The sequence below is a fragment of the Apodemus sylvaticus genome, chromosome 19 (assembly GCF_947179515.1).
Source record: "Apodemus sylvaticus chromosome 19, mApoSyl1.1, whole genome shotgun sequence".
In the NCBI taxonomy this organism is placed as follows: domain Eukaryota; kingdom Metazoa; phylum Chordata; class Mammalia; order Rodentia; family Muridae; genus Apodemus; species Apodemus sylvaticus.
The window spans coordinates 7,412,778-7,434,712 of NC_067490.1; the positions used below are offsets into that span (position 1 = coordinate 7,412,778).

The window sequence follows — 21,935 nt, forward strand, 5'->3', positions numbered from 1 at the left end:
GGTCATCTGCTGGTCAGAGCACGTCCAAGCTGTATCCCCGCACTGCTGCTGCTATTTTGTTGAGGGACAATGACAGGCAGGGGGCTGTAGTGCCCCTTACAGTCACACTTGTAAACATTGTAGACCTACAGAGGAGGGCCTGGGGTGTTTAATCAGACGCCAATACACCTTCTTGCATTTGCAGCCTTCTCCCTTCCTCTGACATGCCCGAGTCTAGGAGAGCCTTGGATAACACTGACTGGATCAGCTTTGACTAACACGAAGACCAAAACTGCGTGCCTCACCACAGCGGGCGTGGGGTTTTGTTCTTGTAGTGGCTTCTCTACCAGACGGGTCTGTTTCCTAGTTAATTGCATAATCGACAAACTTATTCTGCAGAAGGAAGGAGAACCATTTACATGGATGCAACATGAGTAAAAATGCAGTCCTCGGGGCTGAAATCATGCCACACAGGTTATGAGTCTGCAGGCTCTAGGTTCTTCAGATGTGCCTCAGCAAGGCCTCTCCTGACTATACGCAGCGAGGCCTCAAGTCGCCACAAATCTACATACCACACAGAATTAGACAGTTACTCCACATAGTGCTTCAAAGTTGCTAATTTTCAAATTACTTGAAAGTCACAAAAAAAACAGCACTAGTATTTATTTTTTAATTTTTTTTTAAAATTACATCAGCAGTAAAGTAAAAAATAAAACAAATTTTCAGGTTGAGTTCTAAGAGTGTTCCTGTCAGTGGAACGCTCTTCAGCCTGGCTACTTCTGTAGGAGATGAGGGAGATGCAGCGGGCATGGGGGACTGCAGGCTCCTACTGGTCACACACCACTGCAAGTTGTTCTCTTCCTCCTTGTCACAGTCACTACTGTGCTCTAAAGACCTGTGTCAACGTGGACATGTGTCTCAACATGGACAGGAGGACGGACTCCTCCTTCAAAGACACAGAACTCTATTTCAGGTAAGGCCAGGCAAAGGCACACTCGGCATACAGTGAGTGAGTCTTCAAGGAAAGCTACAGCAAAAGCACAGCTTCGAGGACCTCGGGAGCCGAGCTACACGAGCCGAGCTACACAACGGGGGAAGCCAGAGGCCTCGGGAACACGGGAGTCCGCCGCCTGGAAGGGAGAAGTCACTCTTGCTGCTGCCAAGGCCAAGACCAGGGATGGATTGTACACAGTGCCTCAAACAAAGCCACACCCAAGACAGGAGAAAGCAAGCAGATGGACCTAGACCTGAAACCACCCTTGGGGAGAACCGGCAGCAGCTCCCACTCGGTGACTTCACTTTCTCTGTGGCAGCTCAGCATTCCAGGCTCACTCAGACTGCAGACTGGAATTTTCTTGAGGGTAATTTGACTAAGCAGAGTGAATCCTGGCCTGAAAAGGCTATGAAAACACTCCCACAGCTACACACCCTATTTGTATCAAATCAAAGACTTAGAAGGCTGTCTGATCAATATCAGACAGACGTGCTCCCCAGCCCTAGCTACCGTTAAATATAGACAGGCCTCGGATGTGAAAGCCTTCTCCTGCCTAGCAAGAGATCTATCTATCTGCAGATTGGAGCAATTCCCAAGATTCCAATGCTTAGCTATAGCATAATATTTATATTCGTTTCCTTAAGTTTACTGAGTTTATTATTTTAAATCGTCTACAAATGAACAGTATTCTCTCTGTCACTCAGCCATATGGCATTCCAAAATTAGCCAAAGTCCTTAATCAGAGCTGCTTAATAGGAACTGTTAGAATGAATGCGAAAATACTCGAAGGCAAAGTATCTATGTAAAGATGCAAAAAGGTCATTGTAATACTTACCTATCAGGCCCTTCTCCAGAGTAAAGGCTTTGTTTGTAAACATGCATTCAAAAGCCACAATGTGGAAAATCTTGTTCACCGTGTTGTGAGTCCCGACTATTCGGATATACCTGTGGGCGAAAAGAGCACAGCTGTTGGAAGGAGCTCTGCCGCAGCCAGGGGAGGCAGGGGAGGCAGGCACACGGAGCCAGACACAGTAAACGGGACCTAGAAAACTCCCAAGTCAACCTCCTAGGCCGGCTCACGGCCATACCGTTTCACAGGGAATTAAGCAAAACTCGGATCTGATGGACCTAGGACTCACACCAGGGACTATTCAGGTCAACCCTCGGATGTTAGAACAAATGTAAACCCAGGAGACATTTACCCTGGAGAGTAACAACCAGCTTCGATCTTGCCTTGTGGCTAGGAGTCTGTCTGGGTATGTGTGCAAAACTGTAGGCAAAATCAAATGATTTCAGCTCCAAGAGTTTCCATCCATTGCAGACAAATGCATGCAATCAATACTGCTTCCCCATCCGAAGAAAACATGCACAAAACCTACTGAAAAGCACCATAAGTATCCTTTCTTTTAGTATCCCTCCCAGTCCCAGCTAGAGTGTTAAGCCTACATACTTACACCAGCCCCCACACCTGACTGCTTGCGAGCCTTCCTGTAGAGAGGACCCAGCCCGCTCTGCAGCCTCCTCCTGGGCCCCATGGCTCTGCCATCTGCACACCGTGAGCAGTTTCACCGGGCAGGTCTGGAGTATCTTGGCCTGTTCACCCTGTCCATTTCCCTAGAGACTTCATCAGCCACAAACAAGCATTAAACCTTGGAGAGCCTTGCTCCCTTAGCTCAGAAAGGCCTGCCAGTTCACAGGTTAATGAAGACACAGACTCACTCTTCTGAGTGTCGCACAATTCTAAAGGAAATGCGCCCTGCACTGTCTTACCAGAATTCAAGAGGGAAGACCATGACAAATAACTAGATTAACTACGGATGCTCTTCCAAATTATGAACTATGCACTCTGAGGGACAGGGGCATATGAGAGAACAGATTTCAATTAGGAAATGACAGTCCAGGCAAGGTTTTAGTAATACCCTCCTCTGCACGTAGAACCACCTTCGATTTAGATGATATGATTTGGCTTCTGAGTTAATCTCTGTTCACTAATTCCGTAATCTCATACCATTTCTCATCACTCCGACTTAACTGGAGAACGTAGAAGGCTATTTGGAATGGTCAATTAAGGGGACTGTATTTAGGCGTTTTGCATTACGGCCTATCTTCTCCCATTTCTTCCAGCCTGTGCCTCACGGCATTCCCTGTGCGGCTGAGTTAGCCATCTGCTCCTTGACAAGAGCCCATCAGTCATCTTCAGAACCCATTTCAATGGCATCCCCTGGACGAACTACTCAGAGTGCAGGACTTACTGCGCAGAGGGAGGCCCAGCACCTGCTCCTCCTCCCAGGACCTTGCAGGCACAAGGAAGGTTTCTTGGCTTTCCTCAGCCTCTGTGCAGGCAAAGAGGGCAGAGTTGATTAGGTTTGGGTTTTACCACGGAGTTCATTTTAAGGTAAGGTCATAATGCTCTGAGTAGTAGATTTGTGTTGTCTCTTACTGTTGTCAGCGACTCTCCTGAGTGCTTTCTGGAAGGGAAGGGGTGTACTGAACCTGGCTCCTTGGCCTGAATCTAATTTCGGTCATTTCCTGTAACCACAGGAACTAAACCAGCATAGCGCTTTCAACCGCATATGCCCAAGGTGGCAGATGCAACCTTAGAGTGCTGCCAGATGCAACCTTAGAGTGTGCGGTTGGATGAAATGTGATCAGATCCTACTCTCAAGGTCAAGTTACCAAAGCAGCGCTAGCTCTCACACTGCAGGATAAAAGCCCAGGTGACGAACAGGCCTCCCCTTCCCAGTGCCTAAGCAGAAGCCAAGCAGGTCCTGCCTGTCCTTTTTAAACATGAAACGAAGCTTTCAAGTTTAGATTACAGTCGCTTCCCCAATTTTACCAGGCAGGAATAGACAAAAATTATGCAAGTTTTCCTTCTCTCGCTCCACAGTTGAAAGCAACTGAAGACAAACATTTGTAGTGGAATACATTTTACAACTTTAATGACAGTGTTTGTGACAATAAACAAAATAATAGATAAGAACAGAGAAATGTTTCCAGGTCAAAGCCCTGCATAAATGAAGACAGCATTATCTCCGCCCATGATCCTGAGGTCAAGGCAGCCACTCATCACTGTGCATCCCTCGCTGGCCACACAGCATGCCCATGAGCCCCGTCACCCCGTCACCCCAACCCCTCTTGCTTGTTTCTGAACCTGAACAATTTCAGCATAACTTACAGCGATGCTTGATGTCCTTACCCAAGCTCACACTTGAAGAAATGAAAAACCGTAAGCAAGAAGCCAGGCTCCCTCCCTCCTGCACTGAACAGCCTGGCTAGAAACAGCACATGGCTTCAAGGAGCGGCCAGGCTTCAATGGCTGCTGACCGCCCGGAGCCCTACACTCAGAATTCAGGAGCCTGTCTTACTTAGAGACCCGTAAGCAATGACTGAGGATGCACAGGAGAGCCTTCCTTGATCACAGGCTCATTTCCTTCCTGAGCTGAGAACGGAGGACCCCAGGGCACGTGAGAAGCAGCGCCTGAAACCCCAAGAGAAAGGGTTGGGACAAAGTCCATTTTTTTGTTTTGTTTTTTAACTTTCTTTGAAAAGCAAAACAAAATGATTCTAACGTTTAAGCAAGAGAAGTGGATATCACTTTTCTGCACAAGGATCCCTGATAGCAAACCAGCAAAGCTTCGGATCTGTTCTCTTCCCCTCAGCATGGTCTCTGTGGCACACAGTCACACATCACCTAGTAACAAGGGCAGGGGCTGCGAGGGCTTCATCGGTGTGCGGTGAAGAGCAGCACCAGGAACTGGAGAGCTCCACTGTGTTCTCTCAGAGGTCCTCAACACAGCAGCTCTGTCTGAAAGTAATTAAACTTAAACCGGTGTGGTGGAAGGCACACGGCAACAGAGTGGCCGGTTATAAAGACGATAAATGCCACCCACATGGGTGGCAGCGAGCCGGTCTCTCTCTGACACTTCCCTGCTCTCTGTGTGTTCACTGCCTTCCAGTGGCTGACAGAGCCTGGGCCTTGAACACAGTTCAGAACAAGATGTTCCAGTAACGAAGATCTTCAGAGCTAAGAGACTGCGGGTGAAAGGGAACCTGTCTTCTTTAATAAGATAAAGTTAACGTTCAGGAAAGCCTTCTGAAACGAGCAAGCACTGAGGACTTTCAGAACAGTGCGGGCTTCACAATGCAGCCACTACAGGATCAGATGTGTCGCCTGAGAGAAAAAGAAGCCATTAAAACTTCTAACCTTTGTTTCCTCCTCTTTTAGGAAAGGTCAACAATACTCTCCCAAGTCATAGGTTTGCAAAGCCAAATCCTGCTGCCAGGTGCAGGATTGTCCCTATGAGTTGTTGGCCACGTAACCAAATGCCAGAGGCCACCAGGGCAGCAACAGTTATTACCATTGCTCTTGACTGCCCACCAGAACTGTTACTGCTGAAGATACCATGCGCTCTGGATACAAACCACCGAAACAAAGCCGGAGCTCAGCTGGCAGCTCACTCTCTGCACTAGCTGGCATCTGATGCCCTGCAAGGTGCTCTGTAGGCCACTGGAGAGGCAACGCCTTCAATAATCACATCCGACCCTTTGTGCTACAATAGCAAACTACCCGGGAAGATATGGCTACTGGTACAATAGAGACATGAAGCTCTGGGTTAACTGACTGCTTTCTGATCAGACTGGAAGCCCATCATGGGGAGGGGATATATGCCTAGCCCTGTAGAAAAGCCTGGGGCTAAGGGGGTCACAGGAACTATGGGGGACTCTGTAGTGAGAATCCTGGAATTTTGGTTTCTTCTAAAAACACAGAAACACTCTTAAGAACGTGCTTTTCATTTAACCCCAGGTGTGGGGTGTGGGGCTGCTTCAGACTGTCCACAGCAGCGGACTACGATCTGCCTCGTGCTCTCACAGAAGCATGGTTTGCCAGCTATGGATTGTTTCTGTGATCATGTGGTGGCATTGGAATTCTGTAATTTTTCAGAGAGTGTATAAATGTTAGGACCCCGTGAGGTGGGGTGGGTGGCTGTTGGTTGTTGGGGATAAGGGGAGGCTGAGCATTGTTAGTAGTAGTGCCCAAGGAAGAAACCAAAGGAAAGAAATTAGATTCAGGGATCTCTATTTCTCTCTCTCCCCCTTTATTCTTCGTTCTCTCCTACCTAGTGATAGGGGTGAACCCAGTGGGAGGGACAAAGGTGGGAAAAGAACCCACCCAGCAACAAGGGCCAGCTACAGGAGTTCACCACTTAGGTGTCACCAAAAGGACATGTGGCTGAGCTGCCTTTCCAGCATTTACACCGCCATAGCACAGCACTCCGCTGTGAGCGGAGAAGCCTGTCTCGGCCTTGGGTGGTGGTCAAAGTGGTGAGAAGACTGAGTGACTGCTGAGCACTTGGTCCCAAACAGGACATCGATGTCACCTCCTCCCAGTCCAGAAAACATCACAGAAGATGGCAAAGAACTGTGGGAGCCAGAGGGCCGGGAGAAGTGCAGAGGGGCACTGTTAATAGCACATGTATGCTGCAATCGTGAAGATGCAGAAGCTGTGACTGCCTGTATCCCCTGCCCCGCCCCCCAGGAGGAAATGAGGGAAGAAAAGGATAGGACTAGATGGGAAGAGGAGATGAGGGAGGCGGGAGGAGGGTGAGAGTGCAGGTGTGATCGTACATCACAGTACACTGTAAACAAAGGAGAATATTGTCAGCGTGTACAAATAGTGAACAATGAAAATTAGCCACAAAAGGTCAACAGTAAAACCTTTAAAGAACATTTAAATGAGTTAAATATTTAAAGTACCAAAGCCAAGGCTTGGCAGAGGAGGATACCTTAGGAGTAGACTGCTGGGAACATTATTTTGTGGTTTGGACTTTGAGTACTGGGCTGCTGAGGAGAGTACTCCTGATGGCCACAGGGCAGACGTGGCTCACGCAGGTGGGTCTCAGACACCCCCTGGGCACCACAGCAGAGGGCACCATAGGGCAAAGGTAGCAGATGCTATTAAGAATGTATATCTGGCTGGGCAGTGGTGGCACACACCTGTAATCCCAGCACTCTGAGAGGCAGAGGCAGGCAGATTTCTGAGTTCGAGGCCAGCCTGGTCTACAGAGTGAGTTCCAGGACAGCCAGGGCTATACAGAGAAATCCTGTCTTGAAAAAACCAAATCCAAAAAACAAAAACAAAACAACAACAACAACAAAAGGAATGTATATCTGGACGCTCCAGCATAGAGAAATCGAGGGAGGGTACTTGGGAGTAGGTTGGGTGGAGGAACATCATCATAGAAGCAGGGGGAGGGAGGATAGGTCAGGGATTTTGGGGCGGGAGGACTGGGAAAGGGAATCACGTTCAAAATGTAAATAAAGAATATATTCAATTAAAAAAGAAAGAGAATGTATATCTGACCCTACGACATTTCCTACCTGGTCACCCAGTCTTCAACAACAACCCTTTTCTGGGCCTGTCTCAGTGCTTGTGAAAGCGAGAGAGGAGTCACTGGCCTGTCGTGAGCATCAAGCCTCCACCTGCTTTCCAAGCTCCCCTCTCTGGTAAAGAAGGAGAAAGAGACCCAGGCAGACTTATCATGGTGGGGCGATACACCACTCAGCCCAGCTGAAGGCTCAGATGCACTCACTAAGGAACACAGCGTTTCCTCACAGAGGCCTGGGGTGATCTCATGGTGTTATCTGCTGTTATGGGAAGGTGCACGTTCTCACCCTTCATCTACCCACCGTTTCTGTCAGAATGCTTCCAGAGCTCATTTCTCACAGCCAACACTGAAAGTCAAGCATGGTAATCTACTAAAGAGCAGAGAAACTCAGTGGGCTGGGCGTTCTAGGTAACTGCCTAGTCTCGAGCTCCACGGACTCCAGGCAGCTGTTGTCCTTACGTCTGTCACACAATGCTCTGTGCTGAGCATGTTCTACATGGGATAAAAGTTAATTTGTTAGGACGATTTCAGTAAGCTCTCAAGGAATCAAGTGAACCTAAAGTTCAATAGACCTCTAATCCTTGATAAACAGAGTATTTTCAAATTAGACTTTGCACTATTGGCATAAACAGATACTATGATTAAAACTGTGTACACTTTTAAGAAGGGATCCATAATAGTTTCTGTCTTCTTCCACATGGCCTTGGGGAACTCTGAGGAGAAGTCCTGTTCTTTGTTGTGGGTAGGGACAAGAAATTGCTGCTCTCACTTAGAGGCCTGGTTGAGTGACCGGGGCTGGTCACTCCCTAGCCTTCCATTCAACCTTTCCCTTCTTCTGCCCACAAAGCACATGGTTCTCTAAGCCCAGGAACAGCTGAATTCTGTGGTTACCTGTGGTTTCTTCCTCCAGTGCTGGGCGTAAGGTCTGTGCCCTTAGCAGCAGACCAGGATCTAGGAGGGGAGGGACTTTGGGTCTTGTTGCTAAGGCAGCTAGTGGAAAACAGTTTGCTGCCAGAATGACAAAAAGCTTCTAGAAAAAGCATGTTGCAACAGAAAAGATTTGTAACGGTTAGAAAGCCTTCCCGCTGGCTGGTCGGTGCTGCTATAGATTCTCCTCTGCCGACACTGGCGAAGCCCCTGCAGCGCTGCGCACCAGGAGAGGGAGAATTATGGAAAGGTTAAACACTGTGTGCAGTTAGCCTAGGCAGAGGCTACCAGCTCAGAGAGCAACCAGGCCCCTTGTGCTCTGGCCTTGGGTCCTACGGAGGGAGCAATTGTGCACCCGCTTCCCGGATGCTCAACTTGAAGGGCAAACAAAACACGAAGCCATCTTGTTTTGCTGAAAAAAAAAATGGATGCCACAGAGGGCAAGGAGCAAAGATGACGGGTAAAAATGATTACATCAGAACCCAGAGCTCTGGAAGCAGAAAGGCCCCCTACACAGAGGGGCATCTGATGGAGACAGGCCCCCCACACAGAGGGGCACCTGATGTAGACAGGAACCCCACACAGAGGGGCACCTGATGTAGACAGGAACCCCACACAGAGGGGCATCTGATGTAGACAGGAACCCCACACAGAGGGGCACCTGATGTAGGCAGGAACCCCACACAGAGGGGCACCTGATGTAGACAGGAACCCCACACAGAGGGGCATCTGATGTAGACAGGAACCCCACACAGAGGGGCACCTGATGTAGGCAGGAACCCCACACAGAGGGGCACCTGATGTAGACAGGAACCCCACACAGAGGGGCACCTGATGTAGACAGGAACCCCACACAGAGGGGCACCAGATGTAGACAGGAACCCCACACAGAGGGGCACCTGATGTAGACAGGAACCCCACACAGAGGGGCATCTGATGTAGACAGGAACCCCACACAGAGGGGCACCTGATGTAGACAGGAACCCCACACAGAGGGGCATCTGATGTAGACAGGAACCCCACACAGAGGGGCACCTGATGGAGACAGGAACCCCACACAGAGGGGCACCTGATGTAGGCAGGAACCCCACACAGAGGGGCATCTGATGTTTTTCACAAAAGAGGCTCATGTGAATGTCCAACAGTGAGTTCTCCCAAACAGAGCCTAACATTGCCACGTGCCTTCAACTTATAACACTGTACTTGGAATTATTATCCCCTGAACTAACTGTACTGTTTATATAAATCATATAAAATTATATAAGGTGTAAAGTTTATTTAGTTCATTTCAATTTTCTGCTTCTGCATTTAAGCTCTTAAAGGTGTCCTGAGTAAATCTGTCATTAATCAAGATCCACCCACCAGATACATGAAATTATACTAAGCTCAGTGAGGAAGGAGCGAAGAGGCAGGACCTAAACCTTGATTGGAAGACATTTATGCTAAGGCACAGGCAAGAAGGGGAGCACTGTGCAGCTCTTAGGGGACAGAGCCAGGATGAGCTGCCAGGTATCCAGCTATTTTAGGCTCTAAGGGGGCGGAGCACTCACTACCTACTTAGTCACACATGGCAGCTTCATCTTCACACGGGGACTCTCAGAGCTTGGGCTTCTGAAGGCCTACTGAGAACCCACTACACTTATGTCAAAGACCAAAACCAAGTACACATGGCTCCCTTCTTGGCCCCACCCCCAGAGATCAATAGCCTAAGCAAATGGTGTTACTAAGCACTTGTCTCCGGCCTGCTACTCCTAGTCTGGGTAAATCAAATAAGTCCCTCTCCATGGAACTTACATTTAAAGTCAAGAAAAAGATAACAAATTAAAAAAAAAATCAAGTAATTATCCATTGTTTAGAAAAGAAAGTACACACCACAAAACCTTACAGACAAATGTACTTACCTAGAAAGTCAGACAGTTATGAAACCATTGTGTGACAGAGTGCAAGCTGGGACAAAAGGGAGGGCATGATCAGCTCTGTCCCTCACAGAGCTGTCTGTGATGGCCATCTCTCTCTGGAATGACAGCCAGGGGTGTTACACGTGCTACAGGTCCTCAGCAGCACACAGTAGGAACCACGGCCGCTCACACAGGCTCCTTACAACCCGGACAGAGGAACCGATTTGAATGTCACTGGACTAAACATGAACTTCGTGGTTAAGTTTTCTTTTCTTCAGATTGTAACATTTCAAGGATTGTAAGGAGGAAGTGGGGATGTATAAAGTAAAAATTAAACCTGAGAAACAAATAAAAACAAAAGGGAAAGTGGAGGAATACAGAGGAAGGTGCGGCGAGGGACACAGGGAGGTGCCCAGAGCTGGTGTGGGGGGGGGGGGGTGGGGGGGAGCGGCAAGTGTGAGGAAGGCAACCCTGCTTGCTGTGTGCTGCTAATGGGAACAAAGCACCAATTTTACTACTCAATAAAACATCTGAAACCAACACGAAGTGGATCTCAACAAATAGGATGAAATTACCAAAGTTCAACATTTGCATTTTTTCATTAACTTTTCCCCTAGCCTTGGACGCTGAGGGCAAGGAGGAGAAGGCCTAGCTTTATCTTGGCAACAGTTGCAGTATGTATCCCAGTTCATCCAACAGGCCCTTCCTCCAAGGCTGACAAATGGTTCTAATGGAAGTTTACACTGGAGGAAGAAGCAAAAGGAAATTAAATCTGGTAGATTCCTTATGAATCCGTAAAAACTCATTTCATGAATGTGACCTATAAAACATCTGCTTTGTGGGGTCATGGGTCATGGTGGGCGAAATATTTCTTTTTCCCTTAACTAGGATGGCATGGGCCATTCACTGCAACAAAACTCTAAGGACAGAAGAGTTTTCCCCTTTCTTTCTTCTTTTAGAACAGGTGAATAAATGAGGAACGAAGAGAGGTAAACAGGAAGATAAAGAATTTGGTCCTGGTCTGATTGAAATGTGCTCTGTGCATGCATGAGAAAGTCACAATGCTTAGGTAGAGTGGCTCATGGCTATCATCCCAGAATGCAGGAGGCAGAGGAGTCACGACTGCCACAGCTCAAGGCCAGCCTGGGCTGCCAAGTGACACCATGTCTCAAAAACAAGAGAAACTCACAGGCTCACTAGTTTGTGTAGTTACATATGCTAGCTGTGAAAAGTTTAAGCGAGGAAGGTCTGGCTCCGCAAAGAAACATTTAGGACACCTAAGAAGGCTAATACTGGCTACCTAAAGAAACGCCATGGTGACTGGCCACAGAAATCTCAGTGTCTGAAACTAGAGTGCCACAGAGTGCAGGAGCCGAGGTCACCAGTTTCCACTCCACTCTGCTGAGAAGCCAGCACTGGAATTTAAATCTAAGCTAACGACTCCAAACATACCACACGTGCAGCCTTCACAGTCCATACTGACATACCTGTAACATGAGTTCAAACAAGTTATATTCACATGGAAACACATTCACTGTCATGTCAGCAGCCTTATTGTCAGCCTAGAGACTTGCTACCCTGAAACCCCGAAGCCTCCTGTTCTTTGCACCTACCTAAGGAAGCCTGGTTGGGCAGCAGACCTCAGAACACCAACCAAAGTGTACGGAGGGAACAGGCTCACCTCCCAAAGTCCCACACATGCCACCTAATGCCCCGGAGTCATCTATGGGCACAGGAAACTTCAGGGAGCTTCCTTTTGCCCTTGAGAAATTCTATACCTGACTCAGAAGGGAATAGGAAGGGGAAGGAGCATTGGGGTAGGGAGCCAGTCACCCTGTTGGCACACAATTCAAGTAGCGCTGGAATTATGCACAGTTCTCAACGAGAAGCAGAATAGGAGTAAATAAAAACAATACTGGAGAAAATGAGGAGAAGATAAACTACCCACAGACAGGAAATGCAGTCGATTACAGGAAGTACAAAGGGACACACCACAGCCAGTGCGGACACAGACAGGCAGCGCCCCCTCAGGGCAGGTCAAGCGTAGGGTGTAGCCAATTTTGCCACAGAAGCTCCGCCTCCAGTTTCCAAACAGCAAGGCAGATTACCACACTGATTCAGTGCTACTCCCATGAGAGACTTCATCAGGTCCTTAGATTGTGAGCACAAGCAAAACAGGGATGGGGAGATACTCCAAATGGCTCCGCAGGGCTGCCTACAGCAGGAGTGAGGCAGGTGGACGGATGGAAGGCTGCTGCAGGCGGTCCAGTCAAGGTAAAAGGCCTTTCTTCTCTGGTGCGCACCCATGGTGCTGAAGTTCACCGGAAGTCTGCCTGCCATCCACACCTCTGGTGGATTAGTAAACCACCCGGGAGGTGGACTACATTAGCAAGGATTGTTTTCCTTCTCAAAACAACTTCAGAGTCAAGCCCTGAAGATTCCTGCTCTGGGCTACCCTGGTACTAGTGCATTAGTGCTGGCACGCTTCGCAGAGAGACCACCAAGTCCGACACTTGTATCACAAATGGGGGAGGGGTATACTGTGCACACAGAGTAGCATGTGCTCTTTTCAAGAGGGCTTTGTTTTCACTAAGGGGAAGATTCTCTCCTGTCTCCAGAATCTACTGCTGCTCCTCGAGTCCTTGGCCTCTGTACTCAAACAGTCCAAAGCTGCCTTTACTGTTAGCTCCTCTTTAATTTTACAGGTAATATTATATATGCACACAGTTAAAAGGCAAATTGCCTGTAAGGCCTGCTATGACAAATGTCCCATGCTCCATTTCCTCCCCTCCCCAGAGGAAGTGCTGTTATCTGCTTTAATTCATTATTTTAGGATTTATCTTGCATCTACAATCAACGGGCCTCTGATGCTATTTCTTGATCTTCTGGTTTTAGGCTTTATCGACCAATGCTACCGCAGCAGACAAGGATTTAGCTGTTCCCTCTCCAACTGTACCATTCCCATCCCCCAATGTAGATTGTACCTTTGGCTGGATCAATACTTACAGTTTACATTAGGATTATGCAAATGATATTCACATCTAATTCCTGCATGGGGTCTTCCTAGTTAGAAATGAGATAAGGTTGTTTTGTGGTCTCACATAGCTCAGGCTGGCTTCAAACAGGAAGGAATCTGTATACCTGCTCTTACCAAACCCTAGGATGACAGGCATGTGCCACCAAGGGACCATGGCTCAAGGGATTTTTGCTTTGCTTAATTTTCCAGGAACCCCCATAAACCCTTTCTTCCAGTAGCTCTCGCTCAGCTGATACACTGCTCTCAAAAACATTTTGACACATCAAGGAGATGTAGTAATTGTTTTCTTTTCAAGCTACATTGCCAGGCCTCCTGGCCAGGCCCAGTCAAGCCTGGCCGCCCTCTAACTCCCACCCACCCCACAGCTGCTCTTAACATCTCTTGTCTCTCCTCTCTCTGCAGTTTTGTTCTGTGACTTTGATGGAGTACGCTTACCAAAAACTTCCCAGGAAATGGGTCCTGGGAGATGAGCAGTTACAGACTTTGAGCTGTTCTGTTTGGCTGCCACTGTGTCTGGTGTGGGCCCTTAAACTACCAACTGTTTTCCCTGAGAGCTCTGAGTAGAGTATCATTTTGCCAGTCAACTGCTTTTGTACTGAATGGCCACTGTGCTATCCGACCACGGCCTGTTCTAGAAGCACGTGAATTACGACTAGATCCCCATTAAAGAAATAAAGTGAAGATAAGCCTGGGGGTGGGTTTTGCAATCTGGAATCCCACATATTGCGCTCTGGGTAAAATTTCAATTGTTGGTACTGCCATCTTCCCCTGGGATTTTTCTAAATGACACGTGAAGTCTGGATTACCAGGGCCTTAGGAGACCCTGTGAACCCTGACCTGTGCTTTTATGCTGTCCTTCGGCCATCTGTTCATCAGTTTGGTCTTTCTGGGAGAGTTCCTCAACTCAGTGTCTAGGCTGCCTACTGCCGTTCTGATTCTGCTTTAATATATCAACTCTCTAACAACACTTCTGTTCTCTAACTGTGCCCTCTCATGGCATCCTTGGTATAGAACTGCTGTTGTCTGTTAATCTCTCTAGAGATGGCAACGGCTTGTTGAAGTTTTCATTTCCCTATATTCTATTTTACCAGTTCTCTGATGTCTCATTAGGTACACGGCATGGAATCTGCGGGCACAGCGGGTCAGGGTTTCAGCTTCACTTTAGTGCTCCCTAAAGAGGCAACTGTCACCAGAGAGGAAGAAGCAGATACAGCTCTGAGTCCAAGGCTAGCCTGGTCTACAAAGGAAGTTCCAGGACAGCCAGGGCTACACAGAAAAACTGTCTCAGGAAGAAAACAAAACAAGCAAACAAACAACAAAAAGAGGCAAGTGACAATGAAAGCCTCCTTTGAGCCCTTCGCTCACCCCCCTCTCAACCCACCTCGAGGGCTGGCCAGATTATCTAGGGAGAGAACTCTAACCGCCTGCAGGGAAGGAAGGACAAGGACCTAGATGCTAGTGCTCTAAAAGCGTCCGTGAGATACGGCCCTCTTCACTGTGCCCACTCGGCTTGGCAGGCCCTTATTTTGCCCTCATCAGTTTAAGTTCTCCTTTTGCACTCTGGCTGGGGAGACCGTTACAGTTGCACACAGTAGGGGAGTGGATCTACGGCTCATGTCTGTCCCACAGACATGTGGGCATCGGTCGGTCCTCCTCATATCAGCCCTCTCCTGCCCGGTGCACTGGTCAGCACTGTGCAGGTGCCTGGTGCCTTCCTCTGAGGGTCCACAGCTTTGGACTCTACTTTCCTGAGTCCTTAGTTCACGGGCTTCACAGCTTGCTCTTCCAGTTTCCATACAATTAGGGTTTATGTCGACACAGCCTTGCTTGTGTTTTGCTGGGGTTCTATTCTAAAGGGTGTGAGAACGGATTATATGTTCATAGTGTGACCACTACTAAAGTCTTCACTACTTGTCATAAGGGAATGCTATCTCTTTGGATATCTGGGGTTCCAGCAAGGACTTCTGGGGCCTTTTGGAGTCTGAGACCTGCAGCCTTCAAGTTTCTGTGGCCACTCGAAAACTGGTAGGCAGGACCGTAATGGCCACTTCCACGGCCACTTCAGCCTTAGGGCTGCAAACCTACTCCGAGTCTCAAACTAGCACCATTCCCTTCCGGCTGCCTCTCCAGCCTCTTAGCCCCACTCCTCCTCCCAGGTCCTCAAATATTTGTCTCAGCCGGCTGAGCCATTTCATCTTCTAGGCTGTTATTTCCACTAATTAAATGTCCGAACAAGGAGACGTCCAGGCAGTCCTGTAAATTATCACCATTCTGCAGGAAGATTCAAATGACTGACGAGTTTTGTTGGCTGCAGTCTTTCTCGCCCAGGTGGAAGGGGGACGTGTTAATTCCCACTGGGTAAAGATAAAGTAATTCAGCTCACCAGCACACTGACACGGCTGCACACAAAGCCCTGGCCGCTCTGCTTATCTTGATAACTGTGGCAAACACCACTTCCTTCCCTTCCCTCTCTCCAGCACAATCACCAGCTCCACAGGCACACGGGCTGATTTCAACCGTCTGGAGCAGAGACTTGTCTGGTGTTCATCCTGCATGTCTGCCATGCACCCTTCCTTTGCTGCTGTTGCTTCAGATAACAGCTGCTGCAGGGGGCCTGATAGACTCAGCTGTGGGTCCCCTGGATGCTCCCAAATACCCCAGCTCAGCCAGCTCTTCTAACCAGAGCCTTGGGAAGTAAGCACCAAAGGAGGCGGAAGTGCACAGTCACGCCCTCTTTAATCACTGTACTTACCCCACAGCCATAGCCCTGGAGGCTGTCGGCTGGGGTAGGGATGCAAAGATCTAAAAGTTCCTGGCCTGCCAAGGGCTCAAAGTGGGGTGCCAGATACCAGATACCGGGAGAGCAAAACCCAGGGAGAGTTTCATCAGGACCCACTGTTTTTACTACTTGTTCAGGAAGCCCAAGGAAAGCCTTAGATGGGTGATTCTCCTGGGCCAGAGTGAGTTAGGCAGGAGTTAGGCCAGACACAATGTTTTCAATCTCTTGTTGCCTCTGTCCAGTCCAATCCAGTCCAATACCCTTCCTAGTAAGTCAGGACCGTCTGGTTTTAGCATACCAAGTCTCACATCTCAGACACTGCTCAGTCTCAGGAAAGCAAGTTCATCTAGGCCACCAGCAGCCATGTCCCCTCTGGAGGCGCTGAAGCGGAACTGATTTACTCCACTCAGCACCTCCATCTTTCAGGCCCACTTTTCCTGCCCCACAGCCACTTTCGGCCTGTGTCACACACAGTCACACACAAGGGTCCTAACGTTAAAAGGCCCGCCTGTGCCTGACTTGCAGCGGACACTGAGACTATACTGACTGAGCTTGCCCAGCTGCTTTTCTAGAGCCCTGTCAGAAGCACACGGAGCCCACAGCTGAATCCAAATGACTACAGACTGAACATAAAGGCTGTCTCAGGGTGCAGGGAAACAGTGCCTCCCTCAATAACTTCACCGCTAAATCTTAGAAGGACGAAGCCAGAGAACACGCCGTTGCCCGGGGCTGGATAATTCTGTGTGCAGATCACTCTGGCCTGGTTTGCCCTCCCCTGCTCTGGCCAGCATCAGGCCACTTCACTGCCTGTTATCAGGAAGGCAGAGGGAAGGCAACAGCTCCATTTGAAGGCAGGTTTTTCAGGAAGGATGCTCGAGCTCTGGGCTAACAAGTAGGAAGGGAGGATGGGCGTGGAAGCTGAGGTAAAATCTATTAATAATTTGACCCCTTCTGACTCTCAAACTGAGAAAACTGCTGCGCCTGAATCTGCACTGGAAGACTAGGAAAACTGTAAACATCAGACAAGAAAACCAATGGCTAAATATACAAGATCCCGTCTATTAAAGAATTATTTTGACAATCACCACGGGCAATGGTAACATTAGCAATTAACAATAAACAAGAGAAAAACTTGCATGCTTATATATGAATCTTTAATGTTCTTACAGCCTCAATCAAAGAAATCTATTAATTCAGACTGAGTGTGAACTATCACTTTCATAAAGACACCTTAATGAACAACTCAGATTTTGCTTATTCACTGGCCTTTTGGAAGCCTGTTTCCTTACCTGTATAGGGGAAGAGTAATGGTATCCAGTTAAGGGAATTTACAGGAACCAGGCACAAAGTAAAAGTTCAGTTAAGAGGGGAGGCATTCTGTAAGTATTCAAAAGTGTGTGTGTGGGGGGGCACATTTCTCAGTGTGCTAGCATTTTTATTTGGTAACTACCATATGCTGAATCCTTTTAGACACTAGATAAGGAAACGAATGTGAACAAGTCAATTCCTAAAAGGGCTACTGTTTTAATGTAGACGAAACTTCAATACCAATTAATAAAGAGCATGTGAACTCTACTTTAGCAGCATGGTGACCTATGGCAATGGTGCCTCACCCAGACAGGGACGACCGGAAAAGCTTCCTAGATGTGGTTGCTCAAGACCAAGAGATGAGAAGGAAGAGGCAAAAGGAGTTGAGGAAGGAAAACTCAAGGCAGGAGAATAGCACGTACAGAGTCTAGGGAGGTGAGAGCCAGAAAGACCGGGCAGAGCAGCAGAGCTGAGGCTGGACTGAACTGGGCTGGAGCAGCCGCGGTGGAAACAGTCAAGGTGTCAGAACAGCAGGGTGGAGGGCAGGCTGAGGGCCGAGAGCACAATGTTTCAGTGACTAGCATGCAGAAGTGACCTGAGGAGCTGTAACTGCTGCAGGAGGAAGAGTGAGGGCAGAGAGGTGGAGGCTGCTGTTCCCTGCTGTGTACTGGGGACAGACTTGGACATAGGCACACCCTTTCTGATTAAGGGAGAGTCTCCTTGTGTGCCCCATGAACCTATGTGTAAAGGGTGTGGATGAGTTGTTCTTATATCAGATCAGAGTCAGACTCATTTGAGAAACTTTAGAAATGCATGCATGCATGCATGCATGCTATTTTTACAGTGTGATTTTTAAATGAATTAAGGCAGATTGTCTAATATGTGTCTCAGCTCAGAAACCACTGTCTAAATCAGTAGTTCTCAACCTATGGGTTGCGACCCCTTTGGGGGTCAAACGACCCTTTTATAGGGTCAACTAAGACCATTGGGAAACACAGATATTTACATTATGATTCATAGCAGCGGCAAAATGACAGGTATGAAGTAGCAACCAAAATAATTATGGCTGGGGTTGCCACAGCATGGGTGCAGCCTTAGCAATGAGCACCAGCAGCCTAAATGGTAGCAAACACAGCACAGCCACACATAAAAGCACACACTACAGAAGTGCAGACTAATTGCTCTGGGGGTGACGCTCCTGTGGACCACTGGACTGCTGGACCACTTTCTTTTCTTTTCTTTTCTTTTCTTTTCTTTTCTTTCTTCCTTCCTTCCTTCCTTCCTTCTTTTTTTTTTTTTTTTGGTTTTTTGAGACAGGGTTTCTCTGTGTAACCCTGGCTGTCCTGGAACTCACTCTGTAGACCAGGCTGGCCTCGAACTCAGAAATCTGCCTGCCTCTGACTCCCAGTGCCAGGTGCTGGGATTACAGGCGTGCGCCACCACCGCCCGGCTGGACTACTTTCTCAGTGTGTCTTTGTTTAGCTTTCTGGTACTAGTAGTAACTACTTCTACTTATGCCCAGCATTTAAAATCATGCTCTTTCCCCAGAGTATGTGAGATGTCTGCCTCACACTCAGAGCTTCTGCTGAGGGACGCCTGCCTTCCTCTCTGTACTCTGCAGTGGGCTGGAGAGCGGAGCATTACTTTACGTACCACGTCCCACGGCCACTCGACGGAAAGAGGCTTGGTTTCTACCCGGCGATGAGAGCCTAACTTCTACTGCGCTGCGCCAGGGAAGTGCTAAGAGTTCACTTTTCCTGAACGCTCAGGTCTTCCTAAGGCATAGCCCATGTGTTGCTCAGGGTCCCTCACAAAGCACAAAGCACCAGGACAGTACTCAGAATGCATAAAAATATTTGCAAAGTCAAGAAAAAACTGTGAGGAGACAAAAGGTAATTGTTATAACATCTGTAAACAAATTTAAAAACATTTACAAACTTAAAATTCAAACAATATTTACTTGATTTTTTTTCTTAAAATATTATAGATTATCCCTAAAGAATCAAGGACAGAAACTGTCCAATTGGTATAGAGTTTGAAACTTACTATTTAAGATCTGGCTCAAACCAATCACAATTAGGCAGTATTTTCTTTGTCAAAAGTCCTTTTTGTGGGCTGGGTGTGGTAGTGATGCCTTTAATCTCAGCCCAGGTGAGTGAATTTCTATGAGTTCAAGGCCAACTTGATCTACGCTATAGGGAGTTCCAGGCTAGACAAAGCTACACAGTGAGACCTTTCTCAAAAGACCAGCAAACCCAAATCCTTTTGTAAAGCAGCCGCCATGTGCTGGTGGGAGAGGAATCATGATACAGAGGTACAGGATCGAGGCTGACAAATCTGATGATGTAGCAGAAGAAGAAACACTAGCAAGGTTTCTAAGTGACAACCGTCAGCAGGTTGGAGATTACTTAAAATACAATAACATCAAATAGCCATGGAATGACGGCAGGGCTTCTCAATATCATCACTGAACACAGAAGAGTTCCTTCCTCAAAGGATATTATTGAAATCTGGCTTTCATGATAGTCTTAGAAATAGAGTATCCCAGAAATGACAGATTTCAATGACCACGAAAGAAAATAAAGGGATTTCTTGCTTATTAGCTTTATGGTGCTAGAGATCAGGCCCAAAGCTTTACATGCAGTAGGCAAAGCAAATACTTTACCACTGGCCTACACACTCAGATTCGAAGGAAAAAGACATTTAAATCCCCACTGTCTGACTATTATGACAAGAAGAAATATATTGTCTATTTCCATAGGGTCCTTCAGCATTAACTTTTGAAAAGATCCTGACTTCAGGGACTGGGACCATGACCTCATGGGTAAAGTGTTTGCTGGGCCAGCATGAGGATGGAGGTTAACATCCTTAAAACCCATACAAAAGTCAGACATGCTGGCATACCGCTATAAACCTAGTACAGGGTGCTGGAGCAGGAGGATTCCTGGGATCTTACAGGCTAGTCAGTCTAGCTGAGGTGCCAAGTTCCAGGGTTAGTGAGAGATACTGTGCAAAAATAAAATAAAATAAAATAAAATAAAATAATAAAATAAAATAAAATAAAATAAAATAAAATAAATGGGGTATGGGGGTGGGGGAGGCAATAAAAGAAGGTATCCGGAGTCAGAGTCTGGCCTCCACACATATCATAAACAAGCAATCCCCCTTCACACCTCTCCCCAGCAGCAGGAAGATTAACAAGCACACTTACACCTGCACCTGCACAAGTGTGATTATACATGTTTGCACACTTGCAAACAGACAGGTACAAAGAAAAGAATATAAAATGGCTTTAGAAGTATATTACTCGGAGTAATGGGAAGAAATTAAGAAAGTGGTGAAATTAGGTCACATATCAGACACTCTCTCAGCATGATTTTTACTGTGGTGTGGAAGCATCTTCTGGAATAATAATGCTAATTTTAAATGCCCTCTTAATAAAATGTTCAGGTAGCTTATAGCCTATTAAGCAGCAATTAAAGTCTCATGTGCTCTGCCACCCCTTCCTCAGGTCTGCCACAGTACAGCTACCACAGGAAATGAGGCCCAGAAGTTCTGGGCACTCAGCGGTGCTGTGGGCCAGGTAAAAGATGGAAGGCCCATCACTCAAGTCATTTAAAATTGGACACAACATTAGGGGAAAGGCAATGGACCCGAGTGAGATGAACTAGAGAAACTAATGTAGCATTTAAAAAAAAAATCACATTCATTGGTGCCAAGGGACAGTTGGAGGACATTGTATTTAAATTTGGAGCTCCTTTGAGTGTCAAGTGTCCTGGGTGTCCAGGCTGACCGAGCTGACAAGGGGCTGCTCCAACGGTCAGCTCATAATGGCTTCCTCCGCTTCCCCTGCCTCACTGATAATGATGTCATCATGCATCTGTGGGCTGTCATTTTATATGGACATAAAAACAGACAGAAAATACATTAACGTGATATGTAATTTTCCATGCAGTGCTTTCAGACTAATAAGAGTTATGGTTTATGATTAAATGGAAATGGGTTATTTGCTTTAAATATTTATGATAAAAGTATTTAGAATTAACACTTAAGCAATTCAATCCACAAGATGAAAACAAAACAAAACAAAACAAAACAAAACTGCCATCCTCCCTTGCTGACCTTGGCAGCTAATGTTCTGTGGCACATGTTACCTACAAGGTAATAAATCATACCCCCAAATAACAGAAACATGGCTTTTTGCCTAGTTCTGCTATCAAACTTAGTTAATCCTGGGAAACCACTTTCTTTTATTGAAAACAGATATCTTGCCAGGCAGTGGTGGCGCACGCCTTTAATCTCAGCACTTGGGAGGCAGAGGCAGGAGGATTTCTGAGTTCAAGGACAGCCAGGGCTACACAGAGAAACCCTGTCTCAGAAAAAGAGAGAGAGAGAGAGAGAGAGAGAGAGAGAGAGAGAGAGAGAGAGAGAGAGAGAGAGAGAGAGAGAGAGAGAGAGAGAGAAAGAGAGAAAAGAAAATAGATGTCTTATAACTTCCTGATGATGCTCTCCCTGCCTCCGCACCTCCCGATTGGTAGCTCAGCACCTCCTCCCACCAACATCCACACTCATTTGCCTCTCCTTAAAAAACGAACAGGCTTCTAAGGAATAATAATAAAACACAATA

General features: G+C 47.3%; 1 protein-coding gene across 2 annotated transcripts in view; it reads right to left on the reverse strand.

Annotated features, from left to right (window-relative positions):
• Btbd9 (BTB domain containing 9) overlaps nucleotides 1–21,935 on the reverse strand; it is a 351,364-nt gene that overhangs the window by 115,919 nt on the left and 213,510 nt on the right. For both annotated transcript variants that reach the window (XM_052164613.1, XM_052164614.1), the window contains one exon: nucleotides 1,809–1,918. In XM_052164613.1, the coding sequence (XP_052020573.1) occupies nucleotides 1,809–1,918 (110 nt within the window). The remainder of the gene's footprint in view (nucleotides 1–1,808; nucleotides 1,919–21,935) is intronic.